Here is a 20206-nt window from a genome sequence, read left to right on the forward strand (position 1 = left end):
CCGTCGATCTCGAGATGAATTCTGGACGCAAGGGATGGTGTTATCAGGGAACAGGGTCGGAGCGGAGCTTGCCACGGACGCGCCAGTGCGTGTCACATTCTTAAAGAAACCTGCCGCCCAAACCACACAAGCACGCATAGTGCGGAACAACACTTGACCCTACCATGTATCCTCTTTTGCACTGGGCAAGAAGTACGCCTCCGCAGGCTCAGAAGGGTCAAAGCAATGAGGACCAAGTAACGGCAATCCCACCAAGCCGCGCCCACGAAGTCATCGCCACAACTGTTGGTGTCACTGCCGTATGTCTGGTCGTTGTTGGCGTACGGCTTTTTACCCGGATGCACTACATGCGAAGTTTCGCTTTGGATGACAGTGTGATCATAATAGCCACAGTACTTTCAAGAAATGCCTCCTTTGACTTGGACATTCAGCGCTGACGATTGACAAAGCTATGTGCAATTTCTCTGATGGGACTTCTCATCCACGCTACCGGTAAGCCTGAGTCCTGCATTATATCAGAACAGATCTGACCCGTAGCAGAGACCGGCCTGGGGATGCACATCTACGGCCTTACGATACTGGAGCTCTCGAGCATGTCGTTGGTTTGTATGCTGCATCCATTACATCGTGCCGGGCGCTAACGTGGTCCAGCACTTGTGGATCGCCTACATCTTCTTCAACTTCAGCGTCGGGATCACCAAGATATCCATCGTTCTCTCCTACCTACGCCTCTTTGCCTCATCGAAAGGGACGAGAACAGCGTGTCTCGTCTTTCTGTGCATCCTCATACTCAACACGGTGGTGTCGGTGACGTGCTGCATCCTGACTTGCCACCCAATCTCATTTTTCTGGCACCCCGAGCTGTTTACCACGCCCGAAGTGGTCAACGAGCACTGCGTCAACGTCAAAGCCATGTGGTTCTTCCAGGGATACACCTACATCTTCTTCGACCTCGTTCTCATTGTTCTTCCGATCCCGGTTGTCAAGTCTCTGAACATCTCTCGACGCGAAAGATGGGCCCTGGGCGGCATCTTTGCGCTTGGCGGATTGTAAGTGTGCCAGACCACTTTCTTCAAACCGGCAAGAGCTCACAACGGTCGATGCAGTGGATGCATCTGCTCCTTTCTCCGGATACACTCACTCACCAGAGCCATTGGCTCCCAGGATCCGGGATGGGACAATGTCGACTCGGCACGCTGGGCCGTCATCGAAGTGGCGGTCGGCATCATCTGCGCTTCGCTGCCGCAATGCAAGACGCTTCTCACCAGGCTTTTCCCACGCTTCCTCAGTCCGAATCGCCGCAGCAGGGACGTGACTTTCGCCGTCTCTGGGTTCGACAAAGGCCACGGGTGGAACTCGCTTCTGGAAAAGGGGATCCGGATGGACGCGGCCCAGAAGAACCAGATGAGTCGGAAGGGAGGGCTGGTTCAGTCCATGGTGGAAAGGGGCGCTCCGGACGACGAGGTCGACAGATTCTGGGGCGAGGCCACAGGGGCTTCTGCCATCCTGGTCACCACCACCATGACGCAGCGGAGGGAGTCGCACTGCCCCAGCGTGGAAAGCATAGAAGAGGTTTCGAGAAGGAACAGCATCACGCCCAGCGAGGTGTCTCTGCCTCCCTTCCTCACCGAGGACTGAGGGCGTGTACCGTTTCATCTTCCGGTCCCCCAAACGTAAATTTTAGTACATATATTGCAGTATGACTTGACGCCCGCCACGACCCAGCCACTCCACCTGTCCCTCCATACCCACGCTCAGAGCTTATAATGCGGCCTCGGCACGTTATCGTAATACGGCACAACAATCACGTTCGGATCATCCGTCATGCTCACCATGGCCTCAGTCCCCGGATGCGTCGGCTTCGCACTCACCCTCAAATCCAAACACCCCGGCAACCCACGGCCACGGCCACCATCCTTACCGCCACCCAGCAGCCTCTCCACCTTCGGCCGCACCTCGTCCAGCGTCTCCGCCCTCTCCCCCAGACACCCCAACCCCCTCGCCACGACCGCAAAGTCCAGCCGCGCGCTCAGCCCGCTCGCCGGCCGCGCCGCCGTCTTCCCGCCAAACACCAGATCCTGCCCGTTCCGACTCATCCCCCAACACGCATTGTTCACCACGACCGTCAGCACCCGCAGCCCGTGCCGCGCGAACGAGTCCAGCTCCATGAAATGGAACCCCGCCGCGCCATCCCCCGTCACCAGCACCACGAGCGGCGCCTCCTCTTCTTTCTCTCTCTCTCCCTCCATCCCAACCGCAACCCCACACCCCAACGCATACCCGAACCCGTTGCCCAGAAACCCCAGATACCCTGTCGATGACATCAGCGCGCGGGGCCGGCACTGTTCGGCGATCGCCCCCGCCCACAGCGCGGCCTCGCCGCCGTCGAGGACCACGACGGGCCGGGACTCGGCGGGCAGCGCGGCGAAGAGGGCGGATAGCGCGTGGTGCGGGTGCAGAGCATTGGTTTGTGGGACGGTTGACGGGGCGGCGGCGAAGGGGGAGGGCGCGGCGTGGAGGGAGCGGAGGGTGGGGAGCCAGGTGGGGTCGGGGGCGGGGGCGTCCTTGGTGGTGGAGTCGCTTTTCAGGGCGGCGGCCAGCGCGGACAGTGCGGCGGCGGCGTCGGACACGATGGCCACGGCGACGGGGGCGGTGCGGCCGAGCTCGGTGGCGTCGGTGTCGATGTGGATGAGCGGGCAGTTATCGTTGGGCACGATGGCGCCGGTGCGGCCGCCGAGGTACATGCCGGTGCGGGCGCCGGCGAGGACGACGCAGTCCGGGCCCGGGCGGCCGGTGTGGCGGAGGGCGGCGAGGGCGGAGGCGGGGCCGGCGAAGGTGGGGAGAGGGTGGAGCGGGGCGAGGTGGGCGAACTTGCCCGTGGTGAGGATGGGGGTCGAGGGGGCGGCCGAGGCGAAGGCGGAGAGGGCGGAGGCGGTCGAGGAGGGGCCGGCGGCGAAGGCGCCCGTGCCGAGGATGAGGGCGGGGCGTTTGGCGGAGCGGAGGATGGCGGCGGCGGAGGCGATGGCGGCGGGGTGCGGGCCCGGGAGGTGCGGGAGGGGGCTGCTGATGGAGCCCCAGGAGATGAGGGGGATGGTGATGGGGGTGAAGAGGACGTCGATGGGGACGTCGAGGAGGACGGGGCCTGTGTGTGTGTCAGTCTTCTTCCTTTTTTTCTTTGTCCGGTAGAAAGCGTGGAAGATGTATGTACCTGGTGCTCCTGACGCGGAGATGTGGACGGCGTGGGCGACGAGGCGGGGCAAGTCTTCGGCGCTCGTCACGCGGTGGGCGAACTTGGTCATGGTCCTGGCTACGACGACTTGGTCGATTTGGCCCTGCAACGAGTTGTTTTCCTGGTCCCGAAGCGGCACGGACGAAGTGATGCACAGGATGGGGCTTCTGTCCGCAAAAGCCGTGGCTAGGCCGGGGAGACCATTCGAAAATCTACAAACACTCAGTCGCCGCGTCGGATGCAGGTGTTGATGGGAGCTCACCCGCTGTTTGCAGTGACGAAACAGATGCCCGTCTTGCCCGTCATTTTGGAGTAGCTCTCGGCCGCCTGCACCGCCACCGTCTCGTGCCGCGTGTCGACGAGGCGGATGCCAATGCTTTCGCACCCGAGAAGGAAGGCATCGAGATGACCGCCGTGCAACCCGAACGCCACCTCAGTTCCAAGCTTCTTCAATGACTGAGCAAGGAGATCCCCGCCCGTCAACTCTCTGTTCTCCGGCATGGTCAACGGGAACGCCATGGTTCAAAACGGAGCGCGCAGCCTTTCAACGCGGTAACTGGACCGAAAACACTTCAGTGAAAAAGCTTTGTAGATATAGGACCAAGTAAAGCATCACCACGTAAGCAGCAGCCCGCCGTCCGCGGGGCAATCGGCTACCGGTAAACGCTTACATGCACGCAACCCCGCAGTCCCCTCCTCAGCCAAGCATGCCCCCCCACACACAAACAGCTCATCATTGCCGAGCCCAACCCACCGGATACGTACCTACCTACCGCGCTCATCTAACTAGTCCCCGCGCACGACCACCTCCCCCCTCCTCCGATCTCCCGCCCGCCCTTCCCCCCTCCCCCCTGCCACACGCCCATCAAGCTCCCCCCCCCCGGTCACAATTTCCTGACACTCGGCGGCACCGCCGCATCCGGCCCTGCAGAGGCAGAGGCAGAGGCACCCCCCTGCTGCTGCTGCGCCTCCGCCTCCGCACTCGCCCTCATCGCCCTCGCCTCCAACATCCTCACCAACACCTCGCCCAAATCCGGGCCCGGCACGCCGCACAGCGCCGCCGCCTCCCTGCACATGCCGTCGTCAATCTCCTTGTACTCGACCACCACGTCGTCATCATCGTCGTCCAGATCCCCAGCAGTACCGCTGCTGCCATCCCTTCGCGGCACCGCCTGCGAAAACACCAACGCCCCGTTTCGCGCGTGGGCGCCATCGCCACTCGCCATCAGATACAGGGCGGAGCGGGCGGGGTCGGCGGGCTGCATGCAGTAGGCGCCGGCGGCGCGGATGGCGGCGCCGGGGACGATGCCGGTGGCGGTCCATTGCGGGGCGATGGCGTTGATGCGGATGGGCAGTGAGGAAGCGGCGGGGGAGAGCCGGAGGGTGGGGGCGAGGGAGCGGAGGAGGCCGAGGACGCCGTGTTTGGCGGTGGCTGTGGGGGGTTGTGAGTGTGGGTTGTAGGTCTTTTTGTTGTTGGTTTTTTTGGGAGGAAGACTTACTGTAGTCGACGGTGGGGAAGCGCTGGAAGCCTAGGGGGGATTGAGTTAGTAAGGGAGGGAGAGAGAGAGAGAGAGAGAGAGAAGGCGACGCACTGGATGCGGATGCGGTGAGGACGATGCTTCCGCCGGCGGGTTGCTGCTTCTTCATGTAGTGTAGGGCTAGGGCGGTGGTGTTGAGCACGCTCTTGAGGTTGATGTCGATGACGGAATAGTCGGGCTCGACGGGCTTGCCGTTGCTGTCGACCTTGTCCTCCAGCAGGTTTGTGCGGGGGCCGACGCCTAGAGACAATGGTGAGCAGGAGGGTTAGTGGGTAGGTATGGGTTGACGTACCAGCGTTGGCAAATACGTGATCGATTCGGCCGTGCAACTCGAATGCCTTCTCGAATATTTCGGATAGCGCGGCCCACGATGTTACGTCGAGCGGAACATAGGTGCAGTTTGCGTGCTCGTTGACATGTGGCGGGGCAGGGTTGAGATCGCCTATGACGACTTTTGCTCCAGCTTCCAAAGCCAACGAGACGGTGGCAAGTCCAATGCCCGAGGAACCGCCTTGTTGTTTGATGTTTTAGCATGACTGGGTTCGTGCATATGGTGCCAGGGGCATGCTCACCCGTGATTATTATGACTTTGCCCCTCAGATTCTGGAAATCCTGGTCGCGAATCTTGATCTCGGCCATGTTGATTAAGCGTGTAACGGATGTCAAGAAGATGTAAACTCGATGCCGCCTGTGGGAAGCGCTCTCCTTATAAACACCCCTGAGATGCGATGACGACGGGCAGACTTCCCCGCATTGAAGATCCCTCGGCCACGGAAGGCGATCTCAACTCCAGCGCGGGGCGCGACCACATTGTTGTCATCCATATAGTCTGTGGATCTAACACGAAAACCCAAGGGAACCCAGGGATGCGACCCGCTAAAGACACAATCGTCCCTGCCATTCCACCCAACCGCGCGGGTCCCCCTTACGAACACCACCATCCGCATGGCGCATACTTCAACTCTAAGAACCGACGACTAAGACGACGACGATGGCGAGAGCGGGGGAGATGGTGGTGTGCTTCATTTCGGCATGAGCTTGCCACGGGTGGATTGAGAGATGGGAACGGACATGAATTTCCTCTGCTTGTTCGACTCTGCCTAGACTTCCTACGGCGGTTGGGATTTAAGCTTCAGAGTTACAAGCTGTCAAAAATAGAATCATCCTTTACCACGTCGTCTGCCAAGCCCGGATGCTCTCCGCCGGGCATTTTGGCAAAAGCTTCTTGGTCTCCGGAAAGACGCAGCTCCGAGAAGTTCGGTTGGCCGTACCCTGACGTTCTTAGATCAAGAGGACTTGGGTAGATGGATTTTTGCAGGGTGAGGGACCAAAGGGAGTGATGGCAGAGATGGTGGGAAAGTGCAAGAGTGTCTTGATGGACAAGTGGAGAGAGGTGAAGGAAGAAAGCGAGTGAAACAAGACGGGCGGGCCGCTGTTGCTCCGGCCCGCCCGGCCCAACGCCCCCGTAACACATGTACGTCACGCTGCAAACAACATGACCTTCTCCACACTCGCATGCTCCGGTGGATGCTGGCTGGGTCGACCGCGTCAGCCGAGAATCACACCTTCTTGTTTCTTTCGTATTCTCAGTTCTATTCCCGGCGGCTATAGACATGGGGTTCTGGCAGAAAGCGGCATGATCTGCAGGGCAGATGGTCCCTAAATACAGATCGACTCTGAGGCGAGGGCCGCGGCCCTGTAGCAAAGTTCCTGAAACTCGGACGGTCTCCGCTTTTCGGGATAGGAGAAACACCAAACCACCAATCCCCCTTCGTTTGGAACCCGCGCTCCGGCGGGCCACCGGGCTTGCAAAACACGGCTTGAAACAGGGTGCCGGACGGGTACGAGCAAGAGCGAGGCGGCGATGCGTGATGCGGGATGGGTGATGGGTGATGCGAGGCCGCCCGCCGTCTGGCTATAAATGGCCAGCGCCGCTGTCCGGCCAACTCAATCAAGCAGTTCATTTTTTACTACAACCATGAAGTCGACCATCTTTTCGGCATTGCTCATCGCCAGCGCGTCGGCGGCGGCGGTGAAGAAGACGGCGGGCAAGCGGCAGTCGTCGGGCACGACGCTGATCCCCAACACGTGCTTCGACGACTACTCGAGCCTGGAGGAGTACTTCGACTACCTGTACCCGTGGGGCAGCGACCACAACGGATCGGCGCGCATGGTGGGCAACAGCACCGACCACGACTACGTGGCCATCTCGCCGGCGGGCCAGCTCACCATCACGGCACAGCCGGTGACGGGCCAGCCGGCGACCAGCGGCGGCACCGCCATCAACTACCTGTCCGGGGCGGTGCACGCCAAGCAGAGCTTCGCGGTCGAGGCGGGCGGCGGGCTCGACTTCTCGGCCTCGTTCCTGGCGTCGACCGACGTGGGCACATGGCCGGCCTTCTGGCTGACGGCGACCGAGGGCTGGCCACCGGAGATCGACATTGCCGAGTGGAAGGGGTCGGGCGACATCTCGTTCAACACGTTCAACACCAGCTCCGAAGTCGAGGCCAAGGACGTCGAGTACCCCAGCCCCACCGAGTTCCACGACATCAAGGCCGAGCTGCGCGACGAGAACGGCAGCGACGTGTCCATCAACTTTTACATGGACGGCGAGCTCATCACCACCCAGGTCGGCGCCGGCTACACGGGCGCTGGCTTCTACCTGTAAGTTGTAGCCTGCCGTCTCTGGAGAAGAGAGCTGACGCGTGTGCCTCGACAGCATCATCAACCTGCAGATGGAGGGTTCTTCGGGAACGCCGGGCCCGACGACCAGTAAGTTGCCCAGCTGTAAGCGTCGAAGACTGCGGATGCTGACGAGATGCAGACACGACGTACGCGGTGAAGAACCTGGAAGTCATCAGCTACAACCCTTAGACGAAGGTGTGGGACGAGTGTATATATCTTGCCGCTTCTGGTATTTAGTTTATCATGACTCTTTTGGAACCGATGCTCTGCTCCGTGGGCTTACCCGACGATGCTGCCGCTGTGATGCCCGACGATCTTGTAACCGTAGTGATGTCATGTCGCGCGCTCTCAGCTGACTTCGTACCGACGGGAGTCCGGCTTCATCCTCGCCGGCAGCTGCACCATGACAGGAATGCAGCAATCACGCCAACATGATCCCGCCTCGTCGTCCTCGCCCCGGCCCCGCGGTTGGAAGCGTCGTATCGCAAAAGTCGGTCCCGCCCCATTGCTACACTAGTAGGCCACCGCTGACCCCGTCAAGGCCTGCGACTCCTGTCGCCAAAGGCGAACAAAGTGCAGCGGCGCGCGTCCCACCTGCTCCCAATGCGTACGGCTCGGAGCCAGCTGCCACTACTCGGACGCCGTCGCCAGACAGACGCGTCCTCGGCCGGAAAGGTAGATCGGAAGCCCTCCGTGAGACGTAGCTGCTGGACTGACGGCAACACCAGACCAAGCAGTACCCGACACCTTGAGGCACGCCTTCACGAGCTCGAAGCAACTCTCCACCGGCATCATCAGCCGAGCTCTGTGCCCGAAGCATCGCAGCAAGGGCCGCGCCAGAGCCCCGGAGATGGCACTGAACCGCCGCCACCGGCCTCCGACGGGAACGGAGGCCGCGGCACAATCGTTCTCGAAAACACAGGCGAGATGAGATACTTTGGTGTGCAATTTGCGACCAGGGACAAGACCGCCGCGCTGACTGGTCAAGAGGCCCCTCATCGAGCATATCCATCCTGTCTCCGGACGGCCTGCAATGGCTGGAATCCCGCACCGCCGACGCCTCTCTGCGCCACCGCCTCGAACAGCCGCTGAGGGGAGGCGCCAGCTGGGCCGGATGGACCCATCCGCTGCTTCAATCGCTGTGGCCTGCTGAAAACTCGACGCCTGTCCCCCCCTGTGACGAGGCTCTGGCCCTGGTCAATGACTACTTCGACAACTACAACACCCTTCTGCCCATCTTCCACCCTCCAACTTTCATGGCCCTGTTCGGCACCCACTATCAGCCTGCTTCTGCCGCACGTGCAAGCAACGACCCCGCCTGGTCAGCAGCCTTCAATGCAGTCCTGGCCCTCTCGCAGCGCTGGAGAGCCGAGCAGAATCCCGCCATCAAACATCTCGCCGACCGAGCCTGGGCTTATGCAAAGAACGCGCTCGAGGTCGTGCTGGCCTTGCTCATGCGCAGCACCAGTCTGCTTTCCGTCCAGGCCCTCCTGGCCCTGGCCTGCTTCTTCCGCGGCACCCCGAATCCCCAGCCCTTCTTCTTCCTCACCGCCGCTGCCCTTCGCCTCTCCCACTCTGCCGGTCTTCACCGAGCAGCCGACCATCTTCCGCTGACACCCGTAGACCGCGAGCAGAGGTTGCGCGTCTTCTGGATCGCCCTCATTCTGGACTCCAGCGCCTCTCTGCGCACCGGCCGGCCCTGCACCCACAGCATCAACGACATCGGTGTTCCCCTGCCCTCGCCGTCTCCCAAGGACAACCTTGGGATACTGGTGAACCGCCGCGGCACCGCCGTCCTGAGCTTTCTTCTGGCGCAAGCCAAGTTCGCCGTCATCGAAGGCAAGGTGTACGACCGCATCTTCACCGCCTCCGCTTCCAACAAGACCACCGACGCTCTCGATGCCGACGTGCGCGACCTGGGCAGGGAACTGGCCGAGTGGAGCCGCATGATTCCCGGAGGGGCCGACTGCAGCGGAGTGGTTGTCGACGACTGGGGCGACCAACACCTTCACGTTGCCAGTCTGCTCCTTGCATATCACAGCTGCGTCATCACCGTCCACAGCGCCACATGGCAGCGGCACTTTAGCACCCTGAGGAGCAGGCGATGCGCTCGCCCGAGCCTCGACGTCTCCTCGGGCTTCCCCGACGCCCACGTGTGCCTCCAGGCAGCGCGTGAAATCGTCCAGCTGCTCTCGCACGTCCCGCAGGCAAAGACGAGCTTTATTTGGTACGTACGTAGACACCCGTTCGTCGCAACGGTGCTGACCCGAAGCCAAAAGGGAGGTGGTGCACCGGCCCGTGCAAGCCATGATGCTCTTCTTCATCTGCATCCTCCAGCAGCCCGACGACGCCGAGGCCGAGGCCCACGTCCAAGCCATCGGCGCCGCCGTCGCCTTCATGTCCAAGGCGATGACCAACCAGGAGGACTGCTTCGTGCAGCCCATGCTGACGGTCGGCCACGAACTCATCCGCATCGCGCGTGCTGCCATTCAGAGAGGCAGGGAACGCGCGTCTGATGAAATCGGCGGCTCGAGGAGCAATAATGGCCAGCCTATCTCGTCATATAATAACCCCAGTCTGGCGGCGCCTGGAGGCGATGCTGGAGTCCCTTCGTTTACGCCCGACCGCGCAGGCAACCTTGGTCCAGGGCCGGGTCCGACTTCAGCTCCGGCAGAGCAGTCGGCCCCCGGCTCTGATTTTCACGAACAGGCCTGGAGCGCCGATTCGGGATTCAGTGGCATGGACCCATTGGCCGAGATAGCCATTCCGTTCTCGTGGAACTGGCAGGACCTGTCGACCGGTCTACTAGAAGAGTTCAACCTCCTGTTTTAGCGTGGTGCAATGAAGAAAGATGAAATTCCATCATTCGTGTTCTCGAGCTCTGCTTTTCCCATTTCCAACCTTTCCGTATCCCCATCTCACGATCGAGAAAAATAATAGTAAAACAGCATCTCGCCCCATATTTTCCCCTCTATATACAATTATACACACCCACCACTCCTGCTTCGACCTCCCCCTCCATATACATTCATACCCACCTACCACTCCGGTTTCGACCTCCCCCTCGACCCGGACGGCACCGCATACCCCAGCTCAGACTTCTCAAACTTGAACGCAGGCGCCAAGATGTTGACGTCCTCGTCGATGCCCCACTCCTTGCCGGACATGGACCAGAAGAAGTCAGGGTGGCGGAAGAGGTCGGGGCGGGCCTTTTTGATGGCGTCGTGGCTCTTGAACAGCAGCGTCTGCATCTCGTCGTAGTGGCGGACGCGGAACCCCTCGTTGCGGGCGAGTAGGGCGGCGCGCTGGGTGGGCCCGTACTGGCCGAGGCGGTAGTACCAGATGTTGTACTGGGTGAGGGAGACGTCGATGTCGGAGGTGGCGGCGGCCTTTGTGCGGGCGAGCAGGGCGTGCAGGATGGCGGCGGCGCCGACGAGGCCGGTTTGGTAGTCGGAGTTTGCTGGGTTTGTGGTTTGCTGTCAGCTCTCTCTTTCTCTCTGTCTCTCTTTCTCTCTCTCTCTCTCTGTCTTTCTCCCTCTCTCTTTCTCCCTTTCTCTCTCTCTCAGGGGTTGTCGGTTGACTTACGCAGCAGCGGGACGACGGGCTCGTCGAGGCCCAGGAACTCGCCCTGCAGCCAGGAGATGCCGACGAGGCAGTCGCTGATCTGCTGCCAGCCGGAGCGGTGGGCGAGCGGGCCCTTGAAGCCGTAGCAGTTCTCGCGCGCGTACACGAGGGCCGGGTTGAGCTCGCGCAGCCTCGCGGCGTCGAAGCCGAGGCGCTCGAGCACGCCCGGGCGGTAGCCGTCGACGAGCACGTCGGCGCCGGCGACCAGCCGCGCGAACTGCTCCCTGCCCGCGGCCGACTTGAGGTCCACGTTGGCGTCGCGCTTGCCGGTGCTGAGGTCCATCCACAGGATCGACAGGTCCGGCAGGTTCTCGTTGGTCACTTTGATGACGTCGGCGCCCAGCACGGCCAGCAGCTTGGAGATGACGGGCGCGGCGATGACGCGCGAGAAGTCGATGACGCGGATGCCGGCCAGCGGCTTGAAGCCGTGGTTCGACGGTGATGGCGCCTCAGGCCACGGGGTGGGCGCGGGCGCGGGCACGTCGCGGCGCGTCCACAGCGGCTCGGCGCCCATGACGCGGCCCTGGTCCGAGGCGAAGAACTCGTCCGGTCGCAGGCACGTCACGCCGGCCTGGCGGTAGTCGGGCCCGTTGGCCAGGGCCTCGAGCTCGGCGGCGTCGCGGCTCCCGACGGCGGCGGCGTAGACGGCGATGGCCTCGTCGCGCGTCACGTCCTGCTCGGCCACGCCGACCATGCGCATCGTGGCGGCCGCGTTCATGGAGCCGTGCAGGTGGTACCACCGCCCGTCGCGCGTGCGGTACACGTTGGTGGCTTCCTGGTGGATGGGCTTGGACGTGGCGTAGTGGTCGCCCTTGGCGAACTCGCGCTGCAGCTGCGGGTGCGCGAGGTACGACTGCGGCGACGGCTGCGACGCCGATTGCGTCGTGGGGAGGAGGACGGACTCGAGGAAGAGGGTGGCGAGGTCGCTGGGTGGGGGGAGTCAGTTTCTTGTTGTGTTTTTGCAATCAATGGTGTTCTTTCTGTGCTTGTTTGTTCGTTCGTGCCCGTATCCCCTTCTCCCTCCTCCTCCCCTTGTGGGTTTGCTCTGCTCCCATCTCTTTCCAGACACACGAGGGAATCCCTTTCACTTACGAGTTGACCTCGACGTCCTGGTAGTCGATGCCGTAGCGATCGGCGGCCACGGCGCTGGCCGCGGCCGCCACCAGGGCCGTCAGCGCCGTCGACGACTCGGTCATCTTGCACGGCGTCGGCACAAACGGCTTCGGGTCGTCGCCGACGATGCGGATCTTGCGCGCCGCCTCGGCAAACGACGGCGGCAGCCCCAGCGACGCGTCGTTCAGCAGCCGCTCGTGCAGGATGCGCGCCGCCTCGGCCTGCACCGAGTAGTTGTCGTCGTCGTCATTGTTGTTGTTGCTGTAGGCGTCGCCCATCTTGGATTGTTTCGTTGCTCTCTTATGTTCCGTTGTGGCAGGCTCGTGTTCGTTGATGCTCTTTGCTGAGGGACGAAGGAGATGATGATAAGAAGAGATCTGACGTGTGTTGAAGGAGCTGCGGATGCCCCATATGTATCGTTTTATACATCATCCCCCGCAATCCTAGTGCCAGTCATCTCTCACAGACGGCGTCGAATGACGACCCGCCTTTCGATTCGGTCCGCATCGGCCGAGACGTGGGCCTAGCCTGACGGCGCCCTTTTGCGTTTTCTCCTCCTGGTGGTCGTCCGGGATCTGGCGCAGATCACTTCCGCTTCCTGCGGCGTGGAGAACCTCGGCCGGAGTTTTGGATTGAAGCCGGGATGCGAAACTCCGACAGCGGAGTTTTGGCGCCATGTCAAAAGCCCCGGCCAATCAGAAGGGCGCAGCAGGTGTATGGTGCCTCGTGGGACGACGCTACGTACCCTGAATGCGTTACCCCTCATCGCCATATTCCCCTCACCGGCTCGTGGCTGCACCCGCGGCTGAGGAGATGAGCGCACGGCGTGCGGCCTGCCGAAGATACCAGCCAGGTAAATGCTGCCCGTCGACGTAGGTAACATGACTCGGCCCGGCTGCTTTCTTGGCGGCTTTTCGAGGGGTTTTTATATCGGCTCCATGTCTCCTCAGTCGTGGTGTCTGGTCTCCAGGGCATTTGATCATTTCGACAAAAGCCACCACGTCTACCAGAGCAGCGCCTCGTTGAATCCAGGACCATATTTCCAGCAAAACCCAGCCACTTCTTCAAACTCCTCCCCCACCAAAGAACCCTAGCCATGCCGACGTCCTCATGGCGTGAAGGCGAATTCGGCAAGCGGCCCGTCCGCATCGCCAACTGCTCGGGATACTGCGGTAAGAAGCCAGCCAGCCCGCCAGCCAGCCTGCCTCCAATTAGACTCCCCCTCAGACACGACGCCCATCCCATCCCATCCCATCCCATCCCACTCCCCCCCCTCATCCCGCAGCAACCCAACCCCTTCCTAACACCCACTCCCCCTCCTCAACAGGCGACCCCGCAACCGAAATGCACAAACAAGCCACGCTCGGCACGCACCACTCCCACGACCATGCCATCGACTTCATAACCGGCGACTACCTCGCCGAAGTCAACCTCGCCAAAAACGCCGACGCCCACGCCGCGGGCCAGCACCCGGGCTACGAGCCCTCGGCGCTCGAGGGCTTGCGCGCCGCGCTCGACGCCATCGCCGACCGCGGCATCAAGGTCGCGCTCAACGGGGGGGCGCTGAACCCGGGCGGGCTGGCGCGCGAGGTCGCGGCGATGGCGGCGCGGAAGAGGGGGGGGAGGTGCGCGGGGTTGAGGGTCGCGTTTGTGGATGGGGATGATTTGATGCGCGGGGGGGAGGTGGGCAAGGTGATGCCGGTTGCGTTGCCGCATCTGGATGGGGAGGAGGGGGGGGGAGTGGGAGGGGGGGAGCAGGGGGGGCTGGGAGCGGCTGCCGGCGCGAGGGTCGTCGCTGCCAATGCGTATCTGGGGGCTCGCGGCATCCTGGCGGCGTTCCGGAACGGTGCGGACATCGTCGTCGCGGGGCGCGTGTCCGACGCCAGTCCGGTGATTGCGGCGGCGTGGTACTGGTGGGGCTGGACGGACGCGCAGTACGACGAGCTGGCGGGGGCGCTCATCGCGGGCCACCTGATCGAGTGCTCGGCGTATGTGACGGGCGGGAACTTTGCGGGCTTCGCCGACGCGGCAAAGTATGGGGAGGGGTGGATGGAGAGGTTCCTCGAGCCGGGGTTTCCGATCGTCGAGGTGGCTGGGGATGGGGGCTGCGTGGTGACCAAGCATGAGGGGACGGGTGGCGTGGTGGATGCGGATACGGTGAGGTCGCAGCTGCTGTATGAGTTGCAGGGGAATGTGTATCTGCACAGTGATGTGAAGGCTGTGTTGGATGGGGTGGTGGTCGAGGAGGTGGGCAAGGACCGGTGGGTTTACTTCTACTTCCCTTTCACTCCCTCTTTATTCAAGCATGCTGATTCGTTCTCGCAGGGTCCGCGTGAGCGGGATCAAGGGGTTGCCTCCGCCCCCGACCACGAAGCTGGCCATATTCTACGAGGGAGGCTACGAGTGTCAGCTGCTGTTCAACGCGGCGGGCTATGGCTGGAGGGAGAAGTGTGACTTGTTCGAAAAGCAGGTCCGGAAGCAGATGGGCGACGAGACCATCCAAAAACTCGACTGCCTCGAATTCCAGCGCATCGGCGTCCCAGCAGAGAACCCGTGGGACCAAAACAGCAGCACCATGTACATCCGCATCGTCGCCCAGGCCAAAACCGAAGCCCCCCTCTTGGAAATCAGCAACGCAGTGGCCAACATCTCCCTCCGACACTTCCACGGTAAGACGACAAGACCAACCGAATGCAAAGCTCCTCCCATCTAACAAAAGCTCCCTAGGCTTCCACAACTCCCTCGACCTGCGCACCGCCACCCCCAGACCCTACCTAGCCTACTACCCAGCCATATGGCCGCAATCCGCCCTCACCGAAACCGCGCACTTTGTCTCCGCCTCCGCCTCGTCCTCGACTGACGAAATCACCACCACCATAACCTCCTCCCACCCCGCCGGCCACCCACCCGCCTACGAGCCGCTCCCCGCGCACCGCGACTCCTACGACACGGCCGATGCATCCCCGACGACATCTCCATCCGGCCAAGCGACGCGGCGCGTCCGCCTCGGCGACGTCGCGCTCGCCCGCTCCGGCGACAAGGGGGGCAACCTCAACGTGGGCATCTACGCGCGCGGTGGCGATGGCGACGGCGAAGGAGGAGGAGGAGACCAACAACAAGTGCTGGCGGGCAAGCGGTGGGACTGCCTGCGGCGGATGCTGTCGCGGGAGAAGATGTGGGAGCTGCTGGGGGGAGACGTCGCCGCCGCGGGTGGTGTGTACAAGGTGGAGCGGGTGGAGTTTCCCGGGATACGGGCGGTGCATTTCGTCGTGTATGGGCTGTTGGGGCGGGGGGTGAGCAGCGCGACGAGGCTGGATGCGTTTGGGAAGGGGTTTGCGGATTATTTGAGGGATAAGGTGGTGGAGGTGCCGGTGGAGCTGCTTGGCGAGGAGGGGGGGAGGGGAGAGGCGAGGTTGTAGTTTTTTTTTTCTTCTTTTCTTTTTTTCGCACGGGTGAGGAGGAGAGATTCAGTGGTGAGTTTTGGTTCGCTCGTAAATCAATGTAATATTTCCCAATCCCAATGTGCTAGGCTACGGAGATGCTATGTCGTTTTGGCCACCACCGACCCGCTCGTCGTGGTGTTTTTAGTATGTGTGAGTTGTACAGGAAACAAGAAAAAGTCTAGTCAATGTACTGGAGATGACCGCCCTGGTTGGTGATCTTCTCGGACAGGACGAAGCGGCGGCGGTGGGTGGAGCCGTCGACCTTGCGCAGATCGGCGACCATGACGTTGCCGGCGTCGACAATCTCCCAGCGCTCGGCGGTGCCGCTGAAGTTGCCCGGCTCGCCGCGGTGCACCCAGGCGAACTCGCCGTTGCGGTTGGTGATGATCTCGTCGAGGTCGATGCGCGACTCCTGGAAGCGGCCGCCGCCCGCGTCGCACTCGGCGATCAGGAAGCAGTGGTTGCCGTCGGACCACAGCCGCGGGCCGCGCGACGACAGGTGGTAGTTGCCGCCGTGCATCTTCTGGTGGTGGCCGGCGTGCGAGTCGCCGCCACCGCCGCCGTGCATGGGCTGCTGCTGCTGGGGCGGGGCGTGGTGCTGCTGCTCCTGCTCACGGCGGCGGCGGTCCTCTTCGTCGCGCCTGCGCTTGTCCTCGTCGTCGTGGCGGTGCTTTTCGTCCTGCTCACGGCGGCGGCGCTGCTCTTCCTCCTCCTCGCGGCGGCGCAGCTCTTCTTTCTCCTTCTTCTCCTTCTCCTCCTTCTCCTCGTGGCGGTGGTGGCCGTAGGCGAGGGCGGCGCCGCCCAGGGCAAGACCCAGGGCACCGGCAGCGCCGTAGGTGACCATCTTCTTGCGGCGGGCGCGCTCGGCGTCGCGGGTGGTCTCGGCGTCGCTGTCATTGTCCGACTCCTCGCTCTCGTCGTCCTCCTTGCCGTCCCAGTCGACCTGGTTGCGGTCCTGCCACTCGATGCGCTTGGCACGCCACGACTCGCCCTCGGCGACGACGACGTCGTAGCAGCGCAGGGTCTTGCAGTTGATCTCGTCGGCGTAGATGGCGTCGGCGCTGACGGTGTGGGCCGTGATGGAGCGGTGAGGCGGCTCGCGGTAGTTGTGGGGCAGCAAGGGCTCCTGGCGGCTGATCTGGGCGCGCTGGCATGTGATTTTGCGGGCGTAGACGACGCGGGCGTTGACGGTCGAGGCCGTGACGGCGCGGGCGTAGAGATCGCCGCGCACCGTGTAGCTCTGGCGGTGTACCGAGCTCTGGCCGTCGTCGGCCACGGCAGACGGGTGGTTGCCCATGGCGGGTGAGGTGAATTGGACTAGAGATGAATTGAGAGGTAGGTGTGTGTTGGGGTTGAAGTTGAGGTGTAAGACGATGGACGGCTGGAGCGGGGGAGGGGCAGCCGGGCGGACTTTATAACTGGCGCAGTGAGGCCAGTGAGGCCGGACGGGGGCCGGCACGGGTCGAGGCGGCAGCTGAATCGACGAATGCTCGAGTGGCACGTATACGGCAGCCGTGAGGCGCCTGTGCGAGGGCCGCTCCCAGCGTCTCCCATGGTTGTCGGCCAGCTCACCTGAAACTAAGTCGAGCCAGATGGGCCGCTAGCTGTGGCTGTGGCGGGGCTGCTGGCGCCATCAACCCGCCCGGATCCACATCACCCCTGCGCGCCCGGAATAGCGGCATCTGTGGCTGTGCCGCCACAAGCCCTCAAACCTAAATTCCTTGCCGCCCATTCCGTCCGACCGTCCGCTGCTCTTACGGGCGTCTTCAGTCTCTTCGTCGGCGTCACCGGAGCAGCATCAACGAGCTTTCGCTCCGTTGCGTCATCGCCATCGTGGCCAGCAGTCCGATGGTGATCACTCACTCCCTGGACGAGGCCAAGCTTTGCGGGGTAGCCAGACTTACAGGCTGCTTTGCTCAGACTTCACTGTCAGCGTCCACCATGTCCACTGCCCACAGCAGGAGATGCAGTCAACCACCTTCACAAGGACCACTCTCCTCGGCTCATCAAGCCTCGGCCTGGCATCCGTCCTGCTTCTGACAGGTCCCGAGACTGTCATGACTCCTTTGCCGCCTTCAACACCATTCCGGTAGGAGACTGGCCATGACCGTCGCATCTTCCGCGTCATGGCACAGACATATGACGAACAAAACAACAGCTGATTCAAGCCGAGGTAGAGAGCAGACGGCTCGTACGTTTCGACGTCGGTAGAGCTGTCCATGGTGTCATCCCATCATGGCTCGTGCGGCAGTCTTGATTGGCCGCCTGTAATTTTCTCCACTGAAACCGCCGCAAAGAGCAAAATAATGCCGCCATTACGGAATATGTATTGGTTGCGCTTAGTCACAGCCTGCGTCCAACACCAGTCAGCGTGCATCCTCAATTGCATGCCTTCGAAAAACTTCACCCTCGACGCAGACGGTCCCCGCTTGGCGCCATGTACTCCTGATGATCGCCTCTGGTAGATTCGGCTGCTGGCCGCTTCTCCGTCTGCCAGATATTTAACCTCGTGCCTACCAATACACTGATTTCCCCAATCAGCAATTCCCTCTCCATGGCACACATCCAGCAACACGAACTGGATGTTGCCGAAACCACGAGTAGGTTTTCCATGAGACACCAGAAAAAGTCTTCTGACAGAAAACCACAGACCATGACGGCCACAGACAGATCCTGGACTGGAGCGGACCCGATGACCCGGAGAACCCGTACAACTGGCCAAAGTCGAAGAAGACGGTCGTCACCGCCGTGGCCCTGTTCGCCACCTTCACCACCATGCTCAACGGCACCATCATGACGGTCGCCCACGACGCCATCAACCACCGCTTCGGCGTGAGCGACGCCGCCTTCCCCCACTCCTACTGGCCCGTCACCTCCTGGGCCGTCGGCGGCGCCCTCTGCTCCTTCGCCGTCCTGCCCCTGATGGAAGACTTCGGCCTCCGCCGCGTCTTCCTCGCCACCTACGCCGCGCTCATCGCGTCGCTCATCCCGCAGGCCTTGGCGCCCACCTTCGCCACCCTCGTCGCCACGCGCTTCCTCAGCGGCGGCGCAGTCGCCGTCCTCGCCAACTCGACGAGCAGCGTCATCGGCAACGTCTGGGACGGCGACGCCGCCCGCTCCGTGCCCATGAGCCTCTGGATCACCTTCTACCTCGCGGGCAGCAGCGCCGGCCCTGTCGTCGGCGCCGCCATCCTCGCCCGCCTGCCGTCCTGGCGCTGGCTCTTCTGGTGCCAGCTCGTCTGGTTCGCCGTCTCCTTCCCGCTGTACTTGCTGTTCCTGCCCGAGAGCCGCGGCGCCGTCCTGCTGGCCCGGCGCCGCGCGCGCGAGCTGCGCCGCGAGGGGGGCAGTACCGTCTACACCCGGCCGGAGCTCGAGCAGAAGAACGACAACACGCCCCTGGCCGAGCTCGTCGCCGTGAGCCTCAAGCGGCCGCTGCACATGCTCTTCACCGAGCCCGTCGTCATGGTCGTCGCCGCCGCCGCCGCCCTCATCATCGGCAACACCTACCTCTTCACGCAGTCGGTCGAGCAGGTCTTCGCCGGGCTCTACGGCTGGGGCCCCGTGCGCGCGGGCTACGTCCAGGCCGCCGTCGTCGCCGGCGAGCTGCTCGTGGGCTGGCCGCTGACGCTCGTGTCCGCGCGGTTGTATCTGGCGTCGGCGGCGCGCAACGCCGAAGTGCGTGGCGTCCCGATCCCCGAGGCCCGGCTGTATGTGAGCGTGCCGGCAGGGTTCGTGCTGATGGCCGGCGGCATGTTCGTGTATGGCTGGACGGCGTACGCGGCGCTGCCGTGGGTCGCGCCCGCGGTGGGGCTGGCCATGATCGGCGCGGGGAACAATGTCGTCATTACGGCTTTTGCGGACTATGCGGTGGATGCGTACGCGAGGTTTGCGGGCAGCGCCATGGCGGCCGTGGCGTTGGGGGAGAATTTGTGCGCTGGGTTCTTGCCGCTGGCGGCGCAGAGTCTGTATACTCGGTTGGGGTTCCATTGGGCGAGCACGCTGCTTGGCTGTCTTTCGTTGGTGTTGTCGTGCGCGCCGGTCGTGTTGATTGTTTGGGGGAGGGAGGTCAGGAGTCGCAGCCCTTTTATGAAGGAGGCGACGCTGGAGAAGAAACTGGAGGTTCAAGTTGATGGTACACCGTGAGTTGGGAAAAGAGGATGCATAGACTGGGCGTTTGATCGTTTATGTAAATAGTGGATAAGCGAGGCCAGAGATGGAAAACTGGCTGATGGGCTGTAGAGAGAAATATCATGAGAACTCCATATACAGCAAGCAAAGGCAATCTTCATCACCCAATCTTGTTCGTTGTTGACGCTAATGGCCACATTCCGAAACGTAAAAGTCAGCACAAGCAAGTCAAGCTCCCAAATGTGATTCTGTCGGATATTACTGTTACCCGGTAGAGCGTGTGTTGTTGTCGCTGAGGGAGCTGGCGGAATACGGGGGGCGAGAAACGGTCTAGACTCTTGCTTGTCGCTGGCTAGACCATGGCCACGCACCAACCCGTCAGCTAAACTCAAAACTGACTTCGCGGGCCGAGCCATTTCAACTCAGCCAGCCACCCAATCTGGTGG

The 20206-nt window shown here is 62.4% G+C and overlaps 9 protein-coding genes across 9 annotated transcripts; 5 read left to right on the forward strand and 4 right to left on the reverse strand.

Annotated features, from left to right (window-relative positions):
* Positions 1-164: 164 nt before the first annotated feature.
* Positions 165-1638, forward strand: BKCO1_6100027 (uncharacterized protein; the record flags this gene model as incomplete). Its single annotated transcript, XM_020277993.1, has 5 exons — positions 165-299; positions 450-492; positions 541-602; positions 652-1049; positions 1107-1638. The coding sequence occupies 5 exons, from the start codon at positions 165-167 to the stop codon at positions 1636-1638; spliced, it is 1170 nt and encodes a 389-aa protein (XP_020126652.1).
* Positions 1639-1754: 116 nt separating this feature from the next.
* BKCO1_6100028 (benzaldehyde lyase) lies at positions 1755-3748 on the reverse strand (the record flags this gene model as incomplete). Its single annotated transcript, XM_020277994.1, has 3 exons — positions 1755-3142; positions 3209-3441; positions 3492-3748. 3 exons carry the CDS (start codon positions 3746-3748, stop codon positions 1755-1757), a joined length of 1878 nt encoding a protein of 625 aa, XP_020126653.1.
* A 365-nt stretch (positions 3749-4113) lies between these two features.
* On the reverse strand, positions 4114-5406 carry BKCO1_6100029 (short-chain dehydrogenase reductase sdr protein; the record flags this gene model as incomplete). The annotated part of the gene is made up of 5 exons (XM_020277995.1): positions 4114-4661; positions 4729-4758; positions 4822-5007; positions 5060-5278; positions 5340-5406. 5 exons carry the CDS (start codon positions 5404-5406, stop codon positions 4114-4116), a joined length of 1050 nt encoding a protein of 349 aa, XP_020126654.1.
* A 1339-nt stretch (positions 5407-6745) lies between these two features.
* On the forward strand, positions 6746-7641 carry BKCO1_6100030 (glycoside hydrolase family 16 protein; the record flags this gene model as incomplete). Its single annotated transcript, XM_020277997.1, has 3 exons — positions 6746-7431; positions 7487-7539; positions 7592-7641. The coding sequence occupies 3 exons, from the start codon at positions 6746-6748 to the stop codon at positions 7639-7641; spliced, it is 789 nt and encodes a 262-aa protein (XP_020126678.1).
* Positions 7642-7883: 242 nt separating this feature from the next.
* BKCO1_6100031 (fungal specific transcription factor domain-containing protein) lies at positions 7884-10284 on the forward strand (the record flags this gene model as incomplete). Its single annotated transcript, XM_020277998.1, has 5 exons — positions 7884-7942; positions 7994-8127; positions 8181-8358; positions 8441-9679; positions 9732-10284. The coding sequence occupies 5 exons, from the start codon at positions 7884-7886 to the stop codon at positions 10282-10284; spliced, it is 2163 nt and encodes a 720-aa protein (XP_020126677.1).
* A 206-nt stretch (positions 10285-10490) lies between these two features.
* On the reverse strand, positions 10491-12467 carry BKCO1_6100032 (caib baif family enzyme; the record flags this gene model as incomplete). Its single annotated transcript, XM_020277999.1, has 3 exons — positions 10491-10912; positions 11038-12002; positions 12169-12467. The coding sequence occupies 3 exons, from the start codon at positions 12465-12467 to the stop codon at positions 10491-10493; spliced, it is 1686 nt and encodes a 561-aa protein (XP_020126676.1).
* Positions 12468-13285: 818 nt separating this feature from the next.
* BKCO1_6100033 (uncharacterized protein) lies at positions 13286-15608 on the forward strand (the record flags this gene model as incomplete). Its single annotated transcript, XM_020278000.1, has 4 exons — positions 13286-13361; positions 13517-14450; positions 14515-14858; positions 14917-15608. The coding sequence occupies 4 exons, from the start codon at positions 13286-13288 to the stop codon at positions 15606-15608; spliced, it is 2046 nt and encodes a 681-aa protein (XP_020126675.1).
* Positions 15609-15810: 202 nt separating this feature from the next.
* On the reverse strand, positions 15811-16929 carry BKCO1_6100034 (glutamine-serine-proline rich protein; the record flags this gene model as incomplete). The annotated part of the gene is made up of 1 exon (XM_020278001.1): positions 15811-16929. The coding sequence occupies one exon, from the start codon at positions 16927-16929 to the stop codon at positions 15811-15813; it is 1119 nt and encodes a 372-aa protein (XP_020126682.1).
* Positions 16930-18186: 1257 nt separating this feature from the next.
* On the forward strand, positions 18187-19775 carry BKCO1_6100035 (mfs multidrug transporter; the record flags this gene model as incomplete). Its single annotated transcript, XM_020278002.1, has 2 exons — positions 18187-18232; positions 18283-19775. 2 exons carry the CDS (start codon positions 18187-18189, stop codon positions 19773-19775), a joined length of 1539 nt encoding a protein of 512 aa, XP_020126681.1.
* Between the last annotated feature and the right edge of the window lie 431 nt (positions 19776-20206).

This window comes from Diplodia corticola, assembly GCF_001883845.1.
Source record: "Diplodia corticola strain CBS 112549 chromosome Unknown scaffold61, whole genome shotgun sequence".
In the NCBI taxonomy this organism is placed as follows: Eukaryota; Fungi; Ascomycota; class Dothideomycetes; order Botryosphaeriales; family Botryosphaeriaceae; genus Diplodia; species Diplodia corticola.